Raw genomic sequence first — 25,258 nt, forward strand, 5'->3', positions numbered from 1 at the left:
TGACCCTCTGATGCATTTTTTAACCATCAGGGTGTGATGTTACATCCAGACTACCATTGGTTTAGCATTGTGCCTTACTTACTTACAGTTCTGTTATGCCGTTCTGTCTTTTGTTTTTTTTTGGTAACAACATAAATTCAGTATGCCTGACAAAAGTGGTGATCTACCATGGGAATATTTAACTTGATGTTCTATTGCAGTGTATAGTGTAATGCCTTTTGTATCTGATAATTGATACATCAGATGGATAAAAATTTAGTATAATTTAATAGAGCTAAAGGAAATAGATTAGCATTAGAAATAAGAAAGTGATACGTGTTGTTTTCTGGATGAAGAGTTGAAAGCTGACAGCTGGAGGAAATGGCCTGAATAGTTACAGTACATTCCTGCCCTGGGTCAAACATGAGACTCAAAAACCTTGCCAGATCCTCAGATCCTGGAGGATTTCCCTAAACAATAGAAGTGTGTGTTTCTAAAACCATTAAATTTGTTTTTAAAACGTCTGTGTGTTTGAAGGTCATACTCAGACCATTTAAAGAATGTAACTTTGTTTTGTGTGAATATTTCACTTTATGTCTATGGTTCGTATTAGTGTGTTACTTTTAGTGTGTAATGGTTTTTGCCTAAAACTCACTTAAATTTGTGTCTGTAAAGGGTCTAAAACCTTAAAACATGCCTAGACAAGCACTGCCAGTCAAACACAGCCCCACTTAGTTTCAAACAGCCCATACATCCTATAAAAATAGGACGACTGGTATGAAAAATTCATACAAGCCACCTACTAATGTCTGATAATGTTACTAATATCGAAGTGCGAGCGAAAAATAGCTCAATAATGTCATCAAGTCGCTTTATTACAAACTCTCTATAAGCAAGACGATGACATCACACCTTCCCCAAACTAACACAACTCTTACGCATTTACGTAAGCATTACCAGGAATTAAAACCTCTCCTTCCTTATTTTAAAACTTGAAGAACATCATATAAAATCCATTTGTAGTGATGATCTGACCCTTGGGCATCCCTTATTTAGTGTAACGTGTGAAGAAAAGGTGAAACGAAAACTGTTTATTGTTTGTTTATTATGTTTGTGAGTTTGATTCGCCGAGTCCCTATGCAGTGTTTACTGTTCCCTCAGCATGAGATATCTGTAGAAGTCTACTTACAGGGCACTTACAGTATGCTCGATTGAAACACACTTTGAGTTGGAAACCAACAGTGTCTTCTCCCGTTGCATAATTTCTACCATTTCTTGGAACGAAAGGAGAGTAATTAGTCATCTGCCATAATAGATGGAAATTGCCTCTTTGGCAGCTCTCCTACTGATTGTCATTGAGATATCTTTTTAAAGCGCCAGAGGTGTGTGTGTGTGCTTATTCTTTGCTCTAAGTGTTTGCTTATATATAATCGGTTCTTTCGGCTAATAGAGTTTTAGAAGTACCTTCAACCCTTTAATTACAAAGCTGTTTAGCCCAGCATGAATACTTACAAAGGGATCCTTCTAAGCCAGAAAATGTGCGGCTGAGATAAGAGAGATGTGGATTTCACTTTGATATGAAGGGCAATGAATGTGCATCCAACATCTGATGAGAAGCCACATGACTGCTGTGGCGTAGACACAATAGTGCATGTTTCTGTGAATTCACAAGCAGTGTGGGCTTTATCATGACTTGGAGAAGAACGGAGGCTGGTTTTATGTGTAAGAGATAACATGATACTAAGAGATGTCTCATGAATAGCTCTTTGTTCGTTTTTCAAGTCTAGTGTGTATACATGTCAAGACAACACATGCAAAAAAAAACATAATATACTGTAAAGCAAGAACCGGACTTAAAGGAACAGTTCACCTAAAAATAAAAATTCTGTCTTCATAAACTCACCCGCGAGTTGTTCCAAATCTGTATAAATGTCTTTGTTCTGATGAACTCAGAGAAAGATATTTGGAAGAATGCTTGTAACCAACAGTTCTTGACCACCATTGACTACTATAGTAGGAAAAATTGCTTTATACATTTCTTCTGTTGAACAAAAAAGACAGTTCTTGTGCACTTTTGACTACCGTTGTAATTTTTCCTACTATGGTAGTCAAAGATGGGCAAGAACTGTTTGGTTACAAGAATTCTTCTAAATGATGAGTGAATGATGACAGAATTAACATTTTTGGGTGAACTGTCCCTGCCTGCATATCATTTTATAAACAAACTCAAAGACATGTATAGATTTCCTGATGATCTTACCATCTCTTTCCTCCCACAGCACCATTGAACCCACTCCGACAGATGTGTAGTCACCATCAATGCCTGCAGCACACATACACTAGTGTACACATACGTAAGTGAAATTTCGGGCCCACTTTGAGTTTGCCGTATTTGGCAGCCTTTTCTCTCAGCCTTTACAAGTTCAGGTCCCTTCAACCTATTTCAAGCTTCCCACAGAGCTTGTAAAATTTTAAATGATCAGATCTCGGTGACTGATGTAAGTTCTGCCTTTGCCAAATGTACTGCAACAGCTTTATTACCGCACACATCCCTCAGCCTTAGACTGGTAAAGTTTCTGTTCAGTTCTGTCATGGCTTTGTCTTAATGTCAGGATGTTGTTATTCGACATCTCCACAATCATCGCAGTTCTCGGCTTTTAACATGCTGAATTGAAGAAAAACCTGGGACGTTGTCCTTGAGAGCTTCCCAGAGAGCTTTTAACCGCTTAAAGAGTCTGACAGTAGAAGAGGCCGTGCAGGAGAAAAGATGAACCGAGGAGACTTTTTTTTAGCTCTTGAAATGTCAAAACAGCACAAACGCAGAGACGTTACATCATGCAGATTGTGCCGAGAGGCAGATGCTGCTCCGTGTTTCAGGGACTAACTCGTTCACTTACCAGAAACCTCGGAAATCAGAGAGACTAAAATAGTCAGGCTGGCAAATTTTTGTAGAATATTCATGCAACTCAGATTGAATAATGTACAGTTCTGTGGTGTAAATGTGACGAAATGAAACGTCTCCTATTTCGATTATTTTAAATCTCCTATGAGAAGGTTTTTACATGTTAACAACCATTCTTGGCAACCTCATAACCGTGCCCTGGCAAACATCCAAGGCACCCAGGAATTGTCCTTGCAAATTTCGCATGGGTAAGCACCATTCGGTTTAGTTGTATTTACTGGCTTTTTGCCTTCTAACTTCTAGAGCACAGTTGCTCCTTATGTGTCCTGAGAGCGCACTTAATGTTCCACATCTCCAACAGAACGTATTTTTGTTAACGCTTTCAGCCGCATGTTGTAATGACCTTTAACTCTGAATGTTCACGGCGCTGACCGACACGCGCCCAAAACGGTGACTCAAAAACAGACAAGCCTTCATATTGCTTTTCACATAACGCCGGCTTTGTGCGTAACCTTAAAGTACCCTTTTTCTGCCCACTGCCTGGGTGTGCTGTATTTTGTGCCTTGGCAGGCCTAATTGGATGAAGTGGAGCATGCTGTAATGTGTTGTCATGGTGAAGCAGTTCTGGGCTGTAATGTGATTTGCAGTGGTGGCAGTCAAAGCTGTAAATTCTCACCGACTGAGCTGAGAGTGTCAAACGCGCAGCGCGACCCAAACGTAGGTGTGCATCGTGCGGAGCCTGCAATCCAATACAGATACGGACCGCTGCCAGCTGATGTCGGCCGTCTCACGCACGCACATCACTAAAACACACACACTTCAATGCATAAACAATTGGCCAGTGTGCAGACAGGAAGGAACTAGAGCTGAATTGATTAGTATTGATGGGCGAGAGTCTGTCAGGTCGTCATGTCTCTCGCCGCAGGAAATGTTTGTGTGGCAAAGAGTGTCTCCTCTTAGTGTGTGTGTGTGTGTGTGTGTGAGAGGTCAGTGTGTGTCTAGCATTAGGTCAATGATTTTAATAATTGTAATGAATAATATCCATAATTAAAACTAATGTTAATACTTGGATTTCTTTATGTAGGCGCCACATCAGAACAGGCTGAGTTAATTTATTGCAGTTTTATTCATCTGTAAATCAAGACAGCAGCCAGCTTTACATTGGCACTCTTAGCAGCATGATAAACAAAACTGTTAATCATATTTTGAATTAATTATACACAGAAACCGAGCAACACGACAATACTAAAACACTCACATTGCGTTCTAATCAAAAGAGCTGTAATTTCAAGTGTACAGTTTCACATGACTGTTTGAGCGAATTTAAACCCTTTTGATTTTCCAGTGTATTGGTTATCATGCTGCTATAAAACCACTAGACTAAACCTTAATGGAATGCTGTTATAGACACTTTTCGCGGGACAGCCATAATAATAGTAATCTTGTTTACTTTTTTGATTAATTGTGCCGACCTGCTATGCAAGCGGTGTCTGTGTGTGATAGATAAACCCAAAATTCATGAGTAAGCTATGAATCGGCCTTAATCTTCCTTTGATGTCACACACTGCGAAAAGACATTCCAAAGCTTTCTGTATTGGTTGTGTGTGTATGTGTGTTAAGTCACAGCTGTATTAGCGGTATGAAGGCTAAAGCAGCAGCTGTCAGCTCATACCCATCAGCTACGCTATGACTCTATTGTCTAAGGAGACAGTGGGTATAGGCCTGAAGGGTGGCACTGACACACACACACTCACATCATCTACTGTTGTTTCATATTTAACGCTTAGTTTATAATGAAGCTTATTATTATGTCATGTGCCACATCTTTAGTGCTGTTTTTCTCAAAAACCAACACTAACATGCACTCACGCTTAAAGGGATAGTTCACCCAAAAATGAAAATTCTTTCATAATTTACTCGGCCTCATGTCATTCCAAATCAGTATGACTTTCTTCTGCTGAACACAAAAGACATTTTTAAGAACGTTGGTGATTAAACAACATTAGTACCTCGTTGACTTCCGTTGTATGGACACAAAACCACAGAGACTTTTCTCAAAATATCTTTGGTGTTCCACATGAGATTTTGACGGTATTGTAACCTTAAGCCAAACTATCACGGTTTCTCGGTATGGCGGTATTGCAGTTGCAGCTTTAAAATGTGTTATTTTAAATGTCTGAGTAAAAAACATTGAACACAATAGATTAGATTTTTAAGCAACTCAAAATATTTGGAACAGTAGTCATGAACAGTATGTCAGGTTAAATTAGTGCTTCCCAAACATTTTGAAAGCATGGCATCCCTTTCTAGTCTTCTTTTACATGCATTTCCAGTAATTAAACTTGCATGCATTCATCCATACATATATACGTATACATAAATAAATTAAATGCAGATGAGCAAACAACTAATTAAGCATAAACACAATATAGCACAGAACCTGATGGATTCCTGCACAAATCAGCTCATACCTTTGGAACGGTATAACAGAAACTTTTAGTGGTTTTAAAACCACGACTTTCCAAACCGTGGTATACCTTGAAACCGGTATTCGGCCCATGCCTAGTTCCACAGTAGAGTCATATACTGGTTTTGAATGACATGAGGGTGAAAAATGTTCACAAAATTGTGAACTATCCCTTTAATGCCAGCTTGCTAACAGCTGAAGTACTGTTGCTCTGGTGAGCTGCTGTTTCTATAGCAGCAGGTAGTAATGATGCCAGCATCTGAAAGTAGTCTTTCTGTCAGATCACTCCATCTTCTGACAGCTCAGCTCTGTCCACGAATGTCAGATGACTGGCCTGAAAGTCACAGTTTCATTTCTCCTGGGACTTTACTGTAATTCTCCAGTAATGCATTTATCTAGCCATGTCTTTTTAGGGAGTGTACCAGGTGGTTTCCAAATATGTGTCTTTATAACTTTATAAACAATTCTATAATTATTTACTCACCCTCATACTGTCATATTTTGACCCCCCCCCTTTGACTTCCATTGCAAGAAAAATGGCGTTTAGAAAAAAAACATTTATTGTGTTCCCAAGGAAGAAAGTCATACAGGGTTGGAAAGGCATGAGTGTAAACTGAGGACAGACTTTTTTTAGTGTTTGTTAACTGGTCAATTTAAATATTCAAGTCAAATGTTTGAGATGGCCTGTGATGTCCAAAACTGCACTTTAAGCCGTCACCAGACTTCCAGTGACACAGCTAATGTGAAACTGTGTTCTTCAGTTACACAATACTGGATATTTGTTGGCAGTGTACGAGGTCTGTTGAAGAGATAAACTGCGAGATAAACACGTGCACATGGAATGACGCTCGGCACGCAGTTTCATGTGTTTGTTTCGATACATCACTTGATTTGTATGTCTGGGGTGTGTGGGCTTACCTGTTTTTCCTCTGCTGTGTTGTGTGCCTGCCTGTATAGTTACAATGGCTCATCTCTCAGCGATCTGAACAAAGAAAGTCCACACGTGTTTAAAAGCCCTCAGGACAAACTGGTGTTTCGGGTTTTGTTGCCCTTGAGCAGAATTCAATTCATCTTTGTTATTATCTTGTGTGTTCTTCCGACCTGGATTTTGGCCTGACAGTCCAGCTAACCAACTTCGTTATCTTTATAAAACATCGATCAGGTCGGTGTGTGGTTTTCAAGGTCATGTGTGAGTGTGCGTAGTTGAATTAATGGGTCGTATTACATTCTAGCACCATCAGGTATGTTTGGGATATCATCACCCTGTTCATAAAAAACAGTCCCATTCATTTTTAATGGGAAGTATTGTTTATTCAGATTACATGAGTATTGTTGGTCTCACTTTTATGATTACAATCTTGAACACCTGTATATTATCTAATCTTATGCCAGACAGATGGCACACACGGGCATTTTCTAGTGACCACCTGAACAGTGTAATCCTGTTTAAAGCGCCATCACTAAAGCACTTTCGATTTAAAATATACATAATTTTACATCCTTGTACATGGCGATTACATTCAGAATGTGTGGAGAACTCCAACCCCCTGCTCTCACAACGTCCGCTGTAATTCAGGTATGCATGTGTTTTTTTCTAGTGTATTGATTATCTTTCACTCTCACGATTGATTTTATGCACCTTTGATCTTTGCAGCTTATCTCAGTGATTTAAGGGATTATGATTCAACACACATGAAGTTAAGGCCAATCCGAAACACAGTAGCGACCTTCCTGTCTTCACCATGACCCTCACCCATCATCCCCGTGTCACATCATTCCTCTGTCCTTCACACCCTCTGAAGTAAATGCTATAGGGCAGATCAAACGCACCCTCTATTCCTAGTCTTTTCTTTTTAAACATACGCCCACAGCTGCTACCACCACGGGGTTCATGTCCGACACCCCGGAAGCAAAGTGACAGGAAATCAATGCAGGAAGCAAGCTGTGCTATAATTGACAGATCCTGTCCTGGCAGTCCACGGAAGGTGTACACTGAGTCATCGGCTGTAGGGTACGGTTGTATATGTGCGAGAGGACAAGTATGTGTGATTTAAAGCCCAAGGGCTCACAATAAACCAACACCAGGCTCTGCCTTAAGCCGTCTGGACTCTGGGATGAGGAAGAGGTTGTAGGCAACACTGAAATAGAACGGAGGGTTATGGGACAGAAATATTGTAAGTGCTTACAGGTCCTGTTTATTGGTGTGACATCCACAAATGGACAGGCAGAAAATGTAAACAGGGTTAAGGTGATTTGTAAGGGGACGTTTGGGATTGGATTAACACGGTTTTAACAACATTAAGCTTGTGGAATTAGCATCGCTGCTGTTGTGAATGTGGTGTGTGTGTGTGTGTGTGTGTGTGTGTGTGTGTGTTTGTGTGGTCTCAGTATGAGCTAGCAGAATTTCAGCTAATTACTATGTGAGCAATTAAAAACAGTTTGAAGTCTTTGAGATCTGGCACTGGGTGTAGACTCCCTGCTTCCCAAGGAGTATGTTAGTTTAAATAGCATCTGTGTATTCACACATGTGGTGCTTTTTTCCCAGTTTCCCATTTAGACACAGAAAAAATGAATTTACAGAGAAAGGTCTTTTTTCTTTATGTGAACTGTGTTGGCCGAGTGTTGGGATGTGGTATTAGCCAAACGTTGGGGGTGAAGCTCTTTCACAGACTCGCCTTGAAGTGCTTGTTTAATGACTAAAACAAAAAGGCAGCATTAATGCAGCTCTATGGCTTTGCTCCACAGTGTAAAATAAATAACTACATGCACAGTTTGTCATGAAAGACTTAAGTGTTGTTTGTATTTAAAGGGATACTTTACTATCAAATCAAAATTTCCCCATGTTTTACACACCCTCAAGGCATCCTAACTGAATATGGTTTTCTTCTTGAAGAATAATGCAGTCGGAGTTATAATACCACATATCATTTTACTTCCAAGCGGTGGAATGGGAGTGAATGGGTGTTGACTTTTTGAAGCTCCAAAAGGTGCATCCATCGATCAAAGAACTGCTCGACACGGCTCTGTGGTTTTAGCGCAGGTCTTCTGAAGCCAATCGATACGTTTGTATAAATTACTGTATATATCCATATTGACAGCGCTATTAACGTTGATGTCTAGCCTCCGTCATCTCTCGAATGTGCGTGAACCAGAGGCTTGTTTTTCCGGCATAAATTGTATTGATGTTGTGTCTTCTAGATGTGTTTCATGAATGAACAATTGTTAACGTTGTGATTTGATAGCCATCGGATAAATAGTGATTTAAACAACTACCTCATGGAAATATTTTCTAAATGGCTGTAAAGCTGTGAAATGTAATGTGAGATAACGCATTGTTTTGTTGCTATAGACAGAGAGTCGAAACATGGAAAAAGAGAGATGTTTTCAAATTTGTCTTGATGTGAATGTACTGAAAACAGATTCATTAAAAGTAATGCATTGTGTAATTGCCATACATTTTCAAAGACTTGTAATGCAAAAAATAGTCTGTTAACAGCTTGAAAAATGTTTTACTAACAAGCTTGTGACTTTATTGGAATAATTATAGAACTTTGAGTTATTATTACTTAATCAAAACAACCCAACTGCAGTTTGATTGATATTACTTGGAATGCACAATAAAAAACATGATTTTGAAAATTAATCCGAGTTATCTGTTCTTGCAAATGAACTCTCTTCCCAATCAGATAATTTCTAGCTGATTAACGATGAAACATTGACAGCCCATCAAAATCGATTTTAAATTATACAACTTATGCATTTAAAACATTAAATTGCAATGTGTAAGCTTAGAATAAACAATGTTACCATTCATTGGTGTGTCCACCTACATGTCATTCTTGCTGTTCTTAAGGATTCTACCTTATAAAGCCATAGGCAGCCCTGTTTTAGAAATGGTCTTGAGGTAACATTTATGTCATAATCTTAACACAGACCTAGAAACAAAGAGCAATGGAGAACATTTCTCTGAAGGGTTGATTCTATGGGAAGATTCTTTGCATAGATTAGCAGGCGATGCCGAGTGGCTTCTCACAGTTACTGCAGTTCTGCCTGATGCTATCATAAAATAAATGAGTCCGATTCCCTCTCGCTTTCCTCCCTGGATTCCTTCACCACAAACCCCGTCAGATTTCCTCTCTTCAATCTTCTCTGTTTGCTCTACCTCTCCCATACATCCTGTCTTTTTATGTTTGTCTAGTCCTATGGCTTCCTGTCAGATTCATTTTGTCTTATCACAATGAGGGACGAAGAGATGCTGAGACTTGAGGGGGTTTGCATCACAAAGTTAGAAAGGCTCCTTCACATTCTAGACTGAATCACAATCCTATGCTTTGCCATTTTCGATTTAGCCTGTATAGCGGTCCACCTGTTTTATACACTCTTACATATTAGTAATCTCGCACAGAGCCCTTGTTATGTAATCTTTTTATATTCAGTTTTTGTGTGGGCATCCTGAGTCCTAATCTCTCTTACCAAGTCACTTATCCCTCAGGTGATTGGACGCTTTGCCCTGATGACCCAACGACATTGAGGTCCCATCTGGTAGTCTACACAAGGGTTTCATGGCTACTAAATCTGTCAGCACCCCTTTTATACCTCACCAGCGTCCAGGGGTGTAGACTTAACGCTATGTAACCCTGGCATGCCAGAGTAGCAGTGGGTGTGGTCATGTAGGGGCATAACCATTGCACTTGTCAGTTGGATGGACTGTTGATTGACACCTTCTTTTTGTGCCTTTCAAGCTTGTTGCTGTGTTTGGCTGGTCAGGATGTTTAAACAAATCCTGGTGTTCACACAGGTGCTGATGTTACCTTTCACATGCCCTCTCAGTTTCGGTTAGCTGACAGGAGATTAGCAAGTTGCTAGTCAGTCTGACACATTCTTTTGAAAATGATATTTGCATCTGTTGTTAAATAACATTAGAAAATCATCTCTGAAATCCCAGCCTAATTTATTTGGTCTTTGTATTTCAGATTCATATTTAATTTTACTACGCTTTCCTCTTCGAAGATATGGGAGACGAAATCTAAAAGTGCTTTGTTGAGACTTTATAAAATAAAATATTAGCAGGGCACAATACTATAAATCTTTGCAAGTGCATGTCATAGAAATCTTGCCAATAGAGACCGCATTTCTAAATGCATTATTTTTATAGGAGTATCCCTTTAAAATTAACTTAATAGTTTCGCAGAGTAATAATGTATTTCTCTTCTTTTTTTTGCTCTTGTGCAGGTTTGTGATTCGAGTGGAGTTTAATCTTTGCTGTGATTGGTCCAGAGGATCAGAGACGGCGTGTCATTTCTCACCAAGGAAATAAATGTGGGAGTGGGAGGAAGCAACAGCAGCGTGGAGCTCATCCATACCTCCTCCCTGCCAATAAATACCAGCCTTCTCGGTCCAGGATGCTCTCTCCCACACGACCCCTGCTGCCCTCTTCAGCCCTGAGACTTCACTGGGCTCCATGAACATGTACAGAGACACAGGGGTGTGTGCCACACCTCTCTCCCAACCCCCTCCCCACCTCCGTCTAACCCTCCACAATGGCCACTCTTCTATGGGTGATCCGATCCCATCCCGTGTCTCAGTGCCAAAAATGGGGGTCCGAGCTCGGATTGCAGAGTGGCCTCCACGAAGGGCACTGTCACGGGAATCGCTGCTTGAGAACGGCCAGGGAAGTCATTATGACCTCAGTGATGACGGGCTTACACGTGGGGCCTTGATCAGATTCCCCCACCGAGGGGATAGTGATTTTCTTGAATCAGGTGGTCGGTTGGTGATTCCGGGCACACCCCCATGCTTTCAGACTCCGGGGTTTGCTCCATTAGGGCAGCGCTCCAACAGCGAGATTACACTAAGTGAACAAGATGAAACAGAAGTCGAAGGCCGTTTATTCCGGGAATATGGCAGTACCTCTTCCATCAACGTGCAGGCGGTGTCGGAACAAAGCTTTTTTGATATGCTCAGCCAGTTTCAACAGGAACGACCAGACCAGCGCAGCACAGCCCCCGCCAAACTTGGAGAGCTACTTGGTGCGCCGACTACTTTAGATGGACCGACCTCGCATGCGTTCCTATCAACTCCACGTCCCGATGACCGCCCAGAGAATCGCGTACGCAAGAAGAGCGGCGGCACAGAGTCATCTCTCGGCACCTCCTCCTTATTCCGCAAACTCCGCAGCTCCAGCAGAGGTGAAACTGAAACTCCCCGTGGTGACGCCGATGATGCTCCAGCCCTAGAAACATTGTCTTCCAAACCATGGCTCTGTGTGCACAGTTTTGCCCACTACGATGCTCAGAGCGTCCTTTTTGACTTGCACGAGGCAGCAGCTTCCCGCAGCTATGCTGCCCAGCGGAGAAACACAGCCACCGGAGCGTCAGCTGCTTCCTCTGCCGCTTCCTCCGCCGCTGTTTCCTTGGCAGTTTCCAGAGCTCTTGCTCTGGGGGGCGTAGAGCCCAGCTTTTCCAGCACTGATGACCTCAGTGTCAGAGACCTGTCGGAAAGTTCGACCATAGTCCTGGAACAGTCAGAGCAGGCTGGTTCACCCAGTTCTAAGCACCAGTTGTTGCTGAGCTGCCCGCACTTTCTCAATGAGACTGGAAGCTTTGGGGAGCGTAAAGTTAGCTTCCTGAGCTCATGGGCGGAGCGGGGAGAGTCTGGCGTGGTGGAGGCCAGGCTGCACCCACGTTGCAGTAATGCCAGTGTGTCTATACTGGAAGCGTCGCCAGAAGTTCAGGCCTCCAGGTTGGAGAGACTGCAGCATCACTGCATTGAGCACGTCGACCTGGGTGCCAGATACTACCAGGTGCACTTCCATGGGAAAGGTAGGACATTTTGGATGTTTTTATTTGACTTGCAATATCATTTAATCACATTTTTAAAAGCAACATGAGATCCAGAGTGTCTGTAAGCATGAGTGGTAGTGAAGGATGTATTATTCACGCACACAGTAAACAGCACTCAAATAATGCTGCAGTTATGAACGTCTTATACTATTAACCAAAGAAAATAAAGTGGAAGTGAAGCTATGCTCCCAGCACAATCTCACTACATCTGCCTCCCAAATATTCATCTCACTAAAGGTCTTGCCTTCCCAAATGCCAGTGTTATAAAAACCCTCAAAGTCTAAAAATAGCCCACTCGTCGCCTTGTAGCCACGTTAGATAAATCTTTGCACATGCACCCTTATCATCATGCTGCTAATTACATGTACATGTCTGTTATGAGAAGGGTTGGCTAAGATAAAGGTTAACATTTCAGAAATAATCAATGGTACACCCAAAGATATGTGTTCTTTCCGGGGTGCATACCAGGTAGGGCTGTTCAACGATTAATCGCATCCAATAAGTTTTTGTTTACATGATATATGTCTGTGTACTGTGCATGCTAATTTTGTTTTATAAACATACACATACATGTATATAATTAAGAAAAATATAAAAATGAATAAATGTTTGTATATACTTAAGAAAAAGATAAAATAAATTCATAAATGTTATTATTATATATATGATGTATATATACAGTTTCCATGCTGCGATTAATTGATTAAGGTTTCATCGCGGTAAACGGTATTATCGCAGTATTCAATTCTATGAGAAATGCAGGTTGAAAATATAAACCAACTTCAGTGTTTTACTCTTGATAACAACTTTATTGTAAATAATAAAGAGAACCTCAAACAGTTAAATATAAATAAAACAAGTAATGATGCATAAAGTGAGTTTATTCAAACAGAATAAAGTGCAAACTGCAAAAGAACAACTTTTGTTAACGGCTTTTAAATATACTTATGTCTGTACAACGCTAGTACTACAATTCATGTTATTATTATTATTATTATTGTTTGAATAACAAGCCAAGCCAGTGTGTTAACTATTATAGCAAGATAAACATTTATAAACAGCAAATTCACTCGCACTTTGTGACAGTGTATGAATTTATTGCGTTCCATCAACGTATAATTAAAATAATTATTCTGCCACACTGTCAAATTTCATTACTCGGCTTACTTTTAACCCAAAATATTTCCAAACCTCAGACTTCACCCTTTTAGAAGGGGGATAAACTGTCGGCAGCGTTCCTCCTTCCGCCATGCTTCCTCTCCGTGTGGTACTGTTTACATCAGAGTGCGCATGCGTCTTTTTCTCAGCAGCGCGCGCACACACACGTAGGCATCTCCACATGGGGAATGGGATCGTTTATATCAGAGTGCGCATTCCTACGCAGCATACACACAGTGTACTTTTATCCGGTTGATGAAAAATAAACAAAAACACGTTCTAAAAAATCTATATATTTTCGCGGTATTTGAAAGTGCCCGCGATAACAACATCGTGCTAATCCATTACCACAATTAATCACAATACCGAATATCGGCACATGTCTATATACAGTAAATATATACATGCAAATATTTCCTAAAGATATATGTGTATGTGTTTATAAATACGCACAGTGGACAGACAAATTATGTAAACACAAACTTTTATTCTGGGTCCAATGAATTGTTTAACAGGCGTGATACCAGATATTGTTAAAGGCAAAGTGTGCAATTTCTGCATCGTGAGCATCACACGAACACAACTGCAGAAATGATGACAGCGCAAACACTTATTTTGGTTTGTCAAACAGCCCTAAACTTATTCTATTGGTTGAGGCAGTGTTGCTACACAGTAAAATCGCCAGTGTGAAAAAAGGTCAAATTAACATACACAGTGTACATATAATCCACACTCTCAAAGTGTGGATTATATAAACACTGTGAGTGTTAATTTGACCTTTTCTAAGACTGGCGATTTTGCTGTGTATGTTGGCATGTTCGAGCCAACAATGTGATGCTTTGAGAGCAATCAACCTACAAATACCATACGGCATACTAAGCTAGAAAAGTATTTTATCATTAGGAAAATTCCACAGTTCACATTGAAGCTATACTTTCTTAAGAACCCTTCACGGTGGTCTTTTCTTACATTTGGGTGTTAAATGTTTAACTTAATGACTAAGAATGCGTCATGAGCAGCCAAGGTATTTTTCCTTGTGGCGCCAAGTACTTCTTATCAGCAGTTAATGTGTTTGCTACATTTTCTAGTGTAGCAACACTTTGTTTGATATAGTTAAAACCTCGCTGAAACTGTGTGTAGACATACAGTATGTTGGAATTCCAGCTGAACTGTGGCACTGATTCAGTCGGGGGGCAAGCACCCTGCGTAGCATCAAAATCTTGAAAACCCATATATGCACGCTCCTGAAACATATAATTCTCTTAACTCAAGTTTCCTGAGCTTTCACTACCCTTACAAAACAGCTAAACTCATATCCTGTGCTGAGACACTGGTTTGACAGATTAAGGAAACATTAGACTAAATGCCAAAATGAAATGAAGAGTGGAAAATCGATGGGATATCAAATTTCCATTAAAACAGTAATGCTGTTCAGTGTACTATTTTTGAACCCTGCTATAATTGGACCCAACAGTAAATCATAGTGTATAGTGTGTGTGTATATATATATATATGTGTAGTGTTGCTGGAAATGAGCAGGTTTTATGTGCGTTCATTTCCACAAACTTCACATTTGTAAGCTTAGTGAAACTTGCTGTTCATATGACCATGTGTAGTTTTACATCTTGATACATTCAAAAGTCAAAGAAGTAAAATGCAAAATAGGCTTAGTTTTGTTAAACACCTAGTTTCACCGGTCTGCAAAAACAAAATCCTATGGGAAAACTTGAAAGGACAATGACTTCCTTTAGTCTTGCATAATGTGTTCAAGCAACATTGTGTATGTTTTTGTGTCTGGTGTTGTATTGAATTTGAATGCTCACAGTACCTACAGGAAGTCCTATAGCCAACCAGACATTGACTAATGTCCTTTATCCCATGGTGACCTACTTTAAGCAGCATTTTAAGTTTTCCTTATAAATCTTTCCCGGTGTGCTTTTCCTCCATCTATCATCCCTCATATCATTTTACTATTTTCTCCTTTTTATTTTGACCTCATGAATGTTTTTTTTGTAGTCTTGTTTTCTTTTATAAATGGTATTAATCTGACTTTTTTTTGTTTTGTTTTCTCTCTTTTTCTACTCAGAGCACTGGAACTACTTTGGTACTGATGAGACGCTGGGGCCTGTGGCTTTGAGCATCCGTAGAGAGAAACTGGACGATACCAAAGATTTGAAGGACCAGTATCAATACCGCATCATCTTCCGCACCAGTGAGGTGTGTACGACTGAGAAATAAATTATACCTGCACACTGTGTCCACAAACAAATGCCAGAGAGTGTGTGTCATATATAAAACGTTCTACTGGTTAAAAAAATGACCGGAGGTTTGACATTTATCATTTTGCAAATTTCAGTGCCTGACCCAGACGACAATGTGCTGTTGTTCAGGCAATGTCACAGGAAGCGTAAAAGTTCATATGTTCCACATGAGGCTCAGTCAATGTTTATAGGATTAAGAAGTTTGGCATTATGGTTTGATTCTGTCATTTATAAATGAATATCAAAACGTCCTGGTGGAATGTAACTATCATGTCATAGTGTTTGCATGTCCTGTGCTTTTCTGATGCAGACATGTGGAAATTATAACCGCTGTTGAGAAAATGTACTTTTTTTTTATAAATGCAAACATGTATAAATGGATTTACCTTTTTTTTTTTTTTTAAGAAATATGTGTATTGTATACTGCGTGTAAGGCCTCTCCTGTTGTTGCGGCAACTAGGCATCTTGTTTTCTGTCAGCATTGCATGAGAATCAACACAGATGGCTACGTTTTCTCAAAAATGTAATGTGTCAAGTGGGATGCATTGTTTCGTTCCTGTGTAAAATGTTACAGCTGTGTCTGGTGCTTCAAAGTTGGTTTCTGCTCACCTTATCAATTGTATTTTTATTGATTTAGTTCATTCATTTTGAGCACTTTGTCTCTCCGTGCACTTCAGTAGTAGCTTTTAAGACGCTTTTATATGGATGTCAGGACATGACATTGTCTTGCTTGAAAGCTTGCAAAACACTTACAAACGTAGCATCAAAAGAATTTTCACTTTACAAAATTGACACAAGTTGTTTGCATTTTGTGCTAGAAGGACATATTAATGGCTCATTTGGAAAAAAAGCCACTGACGCCTCAACAAATGGCCACTGACGCTTAAACAAATAGCCACTTTTCTCTCCAAAAGCTGAAATATTGTCACGTCAAGTAAAATGCTGATTTGAGGAAAAAAATAAGCACTGAAGTTTTTCTCCAGACTTTTAGTGAGCCATCTTATTTTTCCACACTAAAGGAAAAGTAAATTCTGAGCTTGTTTGGTGTGGCCAAGAAGTTGAGTAAATGTGTTTGAAAAGTGCTGAGCTGTATTGGTATGACTGGCTTTAGTCCGATTACATGGCTGCCTGGACACATCAGACTTACACTCTTTAAACAGTGCAGTCTTCAGTTCACACATACACACACTCATTCATTATTATAGGATGTGGTCATAAGTGTCTGAAGTATTTACACACTAAAAACAAGGATACTTTTTTTTTAAGGTTTCCTTTGAATGATTGAATGAATCTCATGACGTCCTATAATATGTGACTTCAGTCAGAAACAAAAGCACGAAACATCCTTATGAATGATCCACAAATTCCAAGTGTGTACTATGCCGATTTTTGCATTCCCACGGCTGAAGACTGCAATAGCATAAGCATGTGAAAGATTAACAGCGGATGTGAGCTGCTGCATGTGATGAATCAGGGAGTCAGTGGAGAAAGGATGCCACACAGTGGGCACTTCTGGACACCAGCATTAATGTGCCATTTCTCAGTCATTCTTGTGGTCTGTCACATGCTATCAAGATATTGGGTTAGTCACTTGATGATGGGTCATGACCCTTGTTTTTCTCTCCTCGTGGTTGGTTTAGATGGTCACGTTGCGAGGAGCGATCCTGGAGGACACGGTTCCGTCCTCGGCGAAGCACGGATCGGTTCGAGGTCTGCCTCTGAAAGAAGTTTTGGAGTATGTGCTGCCAGAGCTCAGCGTGCCCTGCCTGCGACTGTCCCTCAACACACCCAAGGTCACGGAGCAGATTCTAAAACTGGACGAGCAGGGGGTGAGTACGGGGTCACCAGTTAAAAATATATCTGTGGCTGAGAACAAGAGATTTTTAAGGACTAATTCACTGGAAATACAATTTCTGTACTTCATATACGTTTCATGTGTGTGACCCGGGCTCTGTTTGTGTCTACAGCTCAGTCGGAAACACAAAGTGGGCATCCTGCTGTGTCGGGCTGGACAGAGCACAGAGGAAGAGATGTACAACAACGAAGAAGCCACGCCAGCGTTCACCGCCTTCATGGAGCTGCTGGGAGAAACTGTGTGTCTGAGGGGTTTTAACAAATATGCTGCCCAGCTGGATACCAAAAGTGAGCACGACTCTCTTAGAAAGAGCCCTAATTAGAAAAACGTCAAGTGATGAATCATATCCCTTTCAAGTTAAGAGAAGAGTTCTTCTCCTAACAGCATAGCACTTAGAAAAAAGTCAAATATTTTCTGTGACTGTTGCATCATGCTGGATTTTTACTTTGAGGACACTGAATGACGCTCAGTCTGACATGTGCCTAGTTAGTACAGGGTGTAACACATGCTCGCGCAACTTTGTTAAAGGTACAGTGTGCCATTTCTCACGCCACTTGCAGTGTAAGCGTGTGTAACTGCACCTTTAAGAGATCATCTTTGTAAACATTTTGACAAGTCACATCACAGATAAGCTCACAAATCCTCTGAATGAGTGTCATAGGTTAGTGAATGAATGACAGCAATTGCCTTGAGAGTGTAGTTAAACCGAGAATGGATAACAAACGTGCCAATGTTGGTATCCCAAATCACACAGTGTTCAAATGTCTGAAGCACTAATAATAATGCTTCTGATTTTGTATTTCTGTAATAAAATAATAATATATTATATATGAAGAGTTTGGTTCCAAAATGAGATGACAAAATAATGTTTTTTATTATGTTTTATTGTGTTAGTTAGCTGTATTTTTTTTTAGTTATTATGGCTTAAATCAAAACAAACCAACTGCAGTTTGAGTGATATTAATTGGAATGCACAATAAAAAAACATGATTTTTTATTTTTTTTAAAACGAAGTTATATCATTTTGGAACCAAACTCTTCATATACAGTATATATATAACAACATAGTAAATTTTTTTTTAGTTTTATTAGCTTAAAATTGGGACAAGTACCATTAAAAAGGCACATACATTTTTTATATTTTTCACATCGTTCACACAAACGGATTTTCACTGCACGTTGTTTGTAATGTTAATATGTGTGTTTCTTTTTTTAACAGCGGACTCAACTGGAACACACTCTCTGTATACCACCTATCAAGACTACGAGATCATGTTTCATGTGTCCACCATGCTTCCATACATGCCCAATAATCCTCAACAGGTGAGACGCACACACACTCATCGGTGCATGTTATTACATCAAAGAGTCTGTGTAGAGCGTGTTCTTAAGAGGCATGACCCAAATTATCCTGACAGGTCCCGCCTCCCTCTTCTCACTTAGAAATACTCCCAGAATGCTATGCACGTTGTTCACATGCTCTTCACTTTCTCCGTTTTGCTCATATGCGCCAATGTGTTTGTTATGGGTGCTGCATTTGGCAGAGTCAGTTTGCAGAGAAACATCTGGAAGAGTCGTAAAGTTTATGGAGTGCAGCAGTGGATTTTTTTGCGGAACACAAGAGCCACAGCTTCTGCATGTCCACTCTCCCGATCTGTATTTTGGTTATATTTGGTTGAAGGGATTGGTCTCGCCCTTTCTCTTTATGTTTGCCTTTGTCAGGTTCTCCTGCTTGTTAAATATTCTTTGATGAATGAATAAGAGCAGGGTGTGGTTCTCATCTGGTGTTTCCGTACTGTTTATTATTATCCAGTAATGTGCCATCATTTGCCCTTAGGATGTGTGTGTTTTCGCATACATGCATGTGTGTTAAAGTAGTTTCCCTTGAAAATGTTAATCAATAATGTGTAAAATGTGGTGTTACATTTTTCCGTGTGAAAGAATGTTCAGTGGGAAGGAAATATTATGGGGATTTCATTGAAACAGGGATTCATTTGACGGCATTACCCACTACAGGTGATTTTTGTGATGGGTGTTAATTTTCAACCCTGGTTATAATATCTTTGGTTGCAATTATTTTTCAGAGCTTGCGCTGCTTCGGTTGCATCATCAGTGAAGTCATTATACAGAAAGTTAGCTTATTTGATTTGATTCAAGATCATAAAAACTTTCTCATTAGAAAACTTTTCCTTTAGAAATTTTCCCTGAAAATGTCATCAGTATTTTCAGACGTGTCTAAACGCTGCGGTTCTGTGTTTGAAAAATAGAAGATGTGCGGAGTATTTGGGAAACCTGTTTGACCAAATTACTTTTGTTGTAAAATTTGGTGGAACAGAACTGGATACAGTGCAGCTTTAGAATGACCAAAAATGTCAATTCTGTCATCATTTACTCACCCTCTTGTCATTTCAAACCTGTATGACTTTGTTTCTTCTGCAGAACACAAAAGAAGATATTTGGAAGAAAGTTGTTAACCGAACAACACTGGACCCCATTCATTTCAATTGTGCGGACACAAAACCAATGCAAGTAATGGGGTCCAGTTAACAACATTTTTCGAAATATATTCTTTTGTGTTATGCGGAAGAAAGAAAGCCATACAGGTATGAAATGACAAAAGGGTGAGTAAATGATGAAAGAATTTTTATTTTTGGGTGAACTATTAAGCAAATTTATCTGCATGCCTCTCAGACAACCTGCAGGGGGTGGTGTTTGTCAGATAATTCTCTGAGCAATGGAAACGGGTGTCAAGATTGTAGAATAATCTCAGAGTACAGGAGCGTCCCCCTCAGGACTGGTTAATAAAGGGTGTGGTTTTATGTTAACATTCAAGGAAGACCTTGGTTTCCATGGTTTTCCATGGAGTGTCTAGTTAATCTGTAGGTTATATAACGGATGGGCTCACACTGTTGTGAACAGGTAGGCAGCCTCTAACACTTACAGATACTCTTCAATTTCTAATAATAGTTGCAACTTAATGCAGAAAATGAAGCAACAGATAAGAGTTACTACAGGGTCATTTAAATTGTTTTTATTTATTATCCATGAGGAGGTAGATCACATTTATTTCCAAACTGTTGTTAAGACACATGTAAATAAAACACTACGGAAAAGGTAAGCGACAGTGGTCATCCAGACCAGAAGAATTAACCTGTTTTAGTATTTTAACATTCAACAATTTTCAAACAATCCTACTCATTTGGCCATACTGCTTATGCATACTATGTAATAGGGAAGTATGCATATTCAGACACAGGCTATGTTTTGATTCTCCTGCATCGGCAGTAATGATACGCAGTGAGTGTTATGACAACGGCTAAATGCATCTGATTCTGTGTTTACACAGTTAGATGTGTCTATCTAACCTTTTTGGTGCTTTGGAAGCACTGTTTCTTCCCTCAGGAAATGCAGAACTAGTACAACTTAAGTGCATTTTATTGCTTTATAACGGGCTGTCTCACAGATTCTTGCTGCAGTGCTAACAGCTCACACCTCTGTGTCTCTCACCAGAAAAATCATTGTGCGTCTCTGAAGATAATTCTGCCAGTTCCCACGTTTATTTTTTCAGTGCCCTTCAACAGAGAACAGTCTATATAGTTTCTCTCTCTTGCTCTCTCATTTTCTATCTCCCTTATATCAAAACAAGTGAAAACTTCCTGTCCACCTACGTTAAGAATCCCCTGGTAAATTTGTTGAATTGAATGACTCGGTTGTATTTGTTCTCTCTTTTATTTCTCTCACAGCTCCTGAGGAAGAGGCACATAGGAAATGATATAGTCACTATTATATTCCAGGAGCCTGGAGCTCTTCCGTTTACTCCACAGAATATTCGCTCACACTTCCAGCACGTGTTCGTGATTGTCCGCGTGCACAACCCTTGCTCTGACAACACCTGCTACAGGTTGGTCTTGTTTCCATAGCAACTCTACACCAAGCACACTCTTGCATGTGTGGCCTGTAGCTAGTCACTGAATTACACCACATGGCCAAAACTATGTGAACACTCCCTTGTAATTAACGGGTTCGACTATTCCGGTGATTCCAGCAAAAACAAATCTTAATACTATGGCATACAGTGACTTTCTAGAGAATTGTGCTCTTCCAAATTTGTGGCGACAGTTTGAAAAGGGCCCTTTTCTGCTCCAGCGTGAATTTGCCATATGCACAAAGCGAGGTCTGTACAAGAGCTGACTGGCCTTTACAAAGCCCAGATCTGAAAACCTTTGGGATGAATTGAAATGCTGTCTGCAAGCATCACTTAACATGAGTGCCAGACCTCTGATCCTCGTCTGTCAGAATTGGAGCAAATCCTCACAACCCTACAGTTCCAGCATCTTGTGCAAATTTATACAATTATTTTGAAATTAAATGTTAAAGTCCACACACTTTTGGCCGTGTAACACACAGTATGTCATAAAAATTGAAGTCAGTAAGCTTTACTTTAATTGGTTGCAGTAACACATTTCACACATTCCGTCCTATAGTGTGGCAGTGACACGCATGAAGGACGTCCCTCCATTTGGCCCGCCTCTTCCCTCAAACGGCGTGATGTTTCGTGACCCCGCTGCCTTCCGCGCCTTCCTGCTAGCCAAGATCATCAACGCCGAAAACGCCGCACACAAATCGGAGAAATTCCACACAATGGCCACCCGTACGCGCCAAGGGTACCTGCGTGACCTGGCGGAAAACTGCGTTTCCACAACACCGCTGGACACTGCCGGCAAGCTGAACAATCTCATCTCTCTGGCTTCCAAACGGAAGGAACGCGTGCGGCCACGAGAGGGGGCAGAGATGGGTGCCATGGGGGCGCTTGTTTGGCGTGTGCTTGCGCAGGACTTTAGCGGCGGAGGTGCCGAGCTACCCTGTGTGCTGGCCATCTCCAATGAGTATGTAGTACTGGCGGACTGCTCTACCAAAGAGGTGGTGTTTAATTGTTTCTGCGCTGACGTGATTGGCTGGACAGCAGAAAGACTTGCACTGAAGGTTTACTATGGCAGAGGAGACCACGTGGCCTTACGGGTGCCCGAGGGCAATGCCCAGGATATCAGAGAGGTGGTGCAGAGACTTAAGGTAGGATATATGGAGAGCTTTGCATGTATTATTGAAATATTTGGTTGGATGGTTGTTTGGGATTGTCATTGATTGTCTTTCTCTGGTTTGTCTTTGCAGACATTGACTGTAGGTTGTGAGACTGTTGATATGACGTTACGGCGTAATGGTTTAGGTCAGCTTGGTTTCCACGTTCGTCTGGACGGAACGGTGTCTGAGGTGGAGGAATATGGTTTTGCTTGGCAGGCGGGTCTCCGACAGGGCAGCCGATTGGTGGAGATCTGCAAGGTTGCCGCGGTGACGCTCTCCCACGAGCAAATGATTGACCTACTGCGGACGTCGGTCACTGTTAAAGTGGTCATCATTCCACCTTATGAAGAGGGAGGGGCCCGCAGGTGAGCATTTGGGAATTTCTTTATATTATTTAGGTGTGTTTTGTAAGAGGAGATGGTTTAATATGCTGTTATGTTGGGCAACCCAATGGCTTACAACAGAATTAAGCAGTTATTATATTTTGTCACTGACCTTCCGAAACCTCGGATGTCCAAATATTTTTCAGGAAATAGAAAAAACAATGTACCTTTTTAAATGATTAAATGTTGACAAGCACCTTTTAATACTTTTAATTGGTTAGATATTTGCAAAACCCAGTGACAAACATAAAGGTTGACTAATAATAATAACAATGATTTATGACTAAAAATAATAATCACAAAATATGGAGATACAAGGTTTCAGAAGGACAGCAGATATATGATAGGTCATGATAGCCTGTCAGCATCCAGTACCCAGGACTATTTAATTTATAATGCAGAGAACATCTTTTAAAGACCTGCTTCTTCAGTAAATTGAAAATGTAGAATTGTGTAGCAAAACACACATAAATAAAACTAAATTGATCCAAGGATTTGAAGTATCTCTGCAGTATTATGAGAAACAGAATAGCACGGCATCCACTAATACCTGAATCAGCGTTCTTTTGAGTCTGGGTTTCAGTTCAAGTACACGTTAGTATTTAGAATATTGCAAAAAGCCATTAACTCAGCCTTGTTGTCAAATGGCTCTCATACTTCGAATAGAATCATTTCGCTTTGACAAACATTAACAGAGATAACATTAAAAGGCTCCAGCTTGTCTGAAAGTCTGGACACAGAAGCTTTGGCTGCATCCCTCATTCAGGATGCTGTTGTCTGAAATTCTCACAAATCTCTTCTGTTTGGTGTGAACGTTTGAAAAAGAGAATGCCATTTGTGTTTATGCACCAAATGCACATAATACAGGAATCTAAGAAAGTATGTGACATTTCTTTTAATATGCAAGCTGTTTTCAGATTTTTAGAAACATGGATGTACACCTGTTTGTTATGGCAGCCTGTTAGTATGTTTGCACGCCCCATGCAAAATATGGTCAAATCTGAAATTATTTTTGCAAAAATGTTGTGCATTTAACCGCAGTCAGTGTTTTCACCTAGTCCGAATACAAAAACTGACAGCTTAATTTAGCAAGAGTCAGTATATATATAAAAAAGCACATTTCAGCACTAAATCTGACCAGCAGCAAGTTTGAGATCTGACAGGGCTGCTGTTATTGTTTTTTTTGCGCTTTGCATCACCCTGGAGACACATTCTCAGTCTGGAAAGATTAATGACAGCTCTCATAACAGAATGTATGCCGTCTGACGCTGATGCCCGGAAGTGTTGGAAACCTTCAAATATTCAGTTTCATTGGTTTTATAGGTAAAAGAAAAAAGCATCGCAAAACCAGATGTTTTTTTTTTTACTGAAAAGGAAACATTTTGTTTCACTCTCACTCGTACCTTCTTTTTGTCCGATGCATAATAAACACATACACAAATGCATACAAGAACACACACTCGCAGGCACTCACCAGATTTTGAGAACATTGGCAGACGCCTCAGTTCTCAGGGGAACAGTGAGTGGGAGTGTTAGAGAGAGAGAGAGAGAGAGAGAGAGAGAGTGAGTGTGTGTTAGAAGAGGAGAGGCGAGGCGAGAGGGATGGAACAGTTTCCAAATGAAAACGGTGATTATGTGAAGCCTCGGTTTTACAGCATTTATCAGGTACGTATGCAAGCGTGTTGGCTTCTATACTGCATGCGCATGCATTGTGTGTGAACGTTTGTTATAGTTTAGTATCGCATGTCTTCTCGGTAGGGTTGGCAATCTCTAGGCACCTCATAATTTGATTCAATTGTGATTCCACGAGACGCCATCCATTTCTAAAACAATGTCCGTTTTTTTCTTTGGCACTGTGTGCTCCAATTTGGGGTTTTTTAATAAATTGTGTGCAAGATTAATAGCTGTAATGAAATGTCAGCTCTGACCTGTGTGAATAGAATAGGCAGGTACAATAAATTAAAGTGAATGTAAACTCCAACTTGTACATTTTCTGTTGTAATGGATTTATTTCCAGTAAGTGTCGATTTATGCAGATCATATTATTCTGTCTTTTTGTCCTTGGTTGTTAAACTCCTCAAGGTTTCTGTCTTATGTTTGTTTGCACAGTGTGAACGTGCCTCTTCTTGTTTTATATGTCAAGTAGAAGCGACTCAGGTGTTTCTGTAGCGTTACACACCGCAAAACACTTATCTGTAATGTCTTGTCCTGAGTGCACTTTTAGATGAGGTTTTAATAAAACCTCAAGTTATAAAATTATAAGTTAAGAAACACAATGCAACAATTTTAAGCCATTCTTGTAACGCGCCCCCTGAGTGGCTGCTACCGTTGC

General features: G+C 40.2%; 1 protein-coding gene across 3 annotated transcripts in view; it reads left to right on the forward strand.

The window, feature by feature from the left end:
* Positions 1–25,258, forward strand: part of sipa1l3 (signal-induced proliferation-associated 1 like 3) — a 67,262-nt gene that overhangs the window by 30,102 nt on the left and 11,902 nt on the right. For all 3 annotated transcript variants that reach the window (XM_057347686.1, XM_057347685.1, XM_057347687.1), the window contains exons 3-10: positions 10,581–12,169; positions 15,435–15,565; positions 17,250–17,438; positions 17,577–17,751; positions 18,684–18,787; positions 21,208–21,365; positions 21,949–22,534; positions 22,634–22,908. In XM_057347686.1, coding sequence (XP_057203669.1) covers positions 10,810–12,169; positions 15,435–15,565; positions 17,250–17,438; positions 17,577–17,751; positions 18,684–18,787; positions 21,208–21,365; positions 21,949–22,534; positions 22,634–22,908 — 2,978 coding nt within the window. In that variant the 5' untranslated portion in view covers positions 10,581–10,809. The remainder of the gene's footprint in view (positions 1–10,580; positions 12,170–15,434; positions 15,566–17,249; positions 17,439–17,576; positions 17,752–18,683; positions 18,788–21,207; positions 21,366–21,948; positions 22,535–22,633; positions 22,909–25,258) is intronic.

Source organism: Triplophysa rosa, linkage group LG12 (assembly GCF_024868665.1).
Source record: "Triplophysa rosa linkage group LG12, Trosa_1v2, whole genome shotgun sequence".
Classification (NCBI taxonomy): domain Eukaryota; kingdom Metazoa; phylum Chordata; class Actinopteri; order Cypriniformes; family Nemacheilidae; genus Triplophysa; species Triplophysa rosa.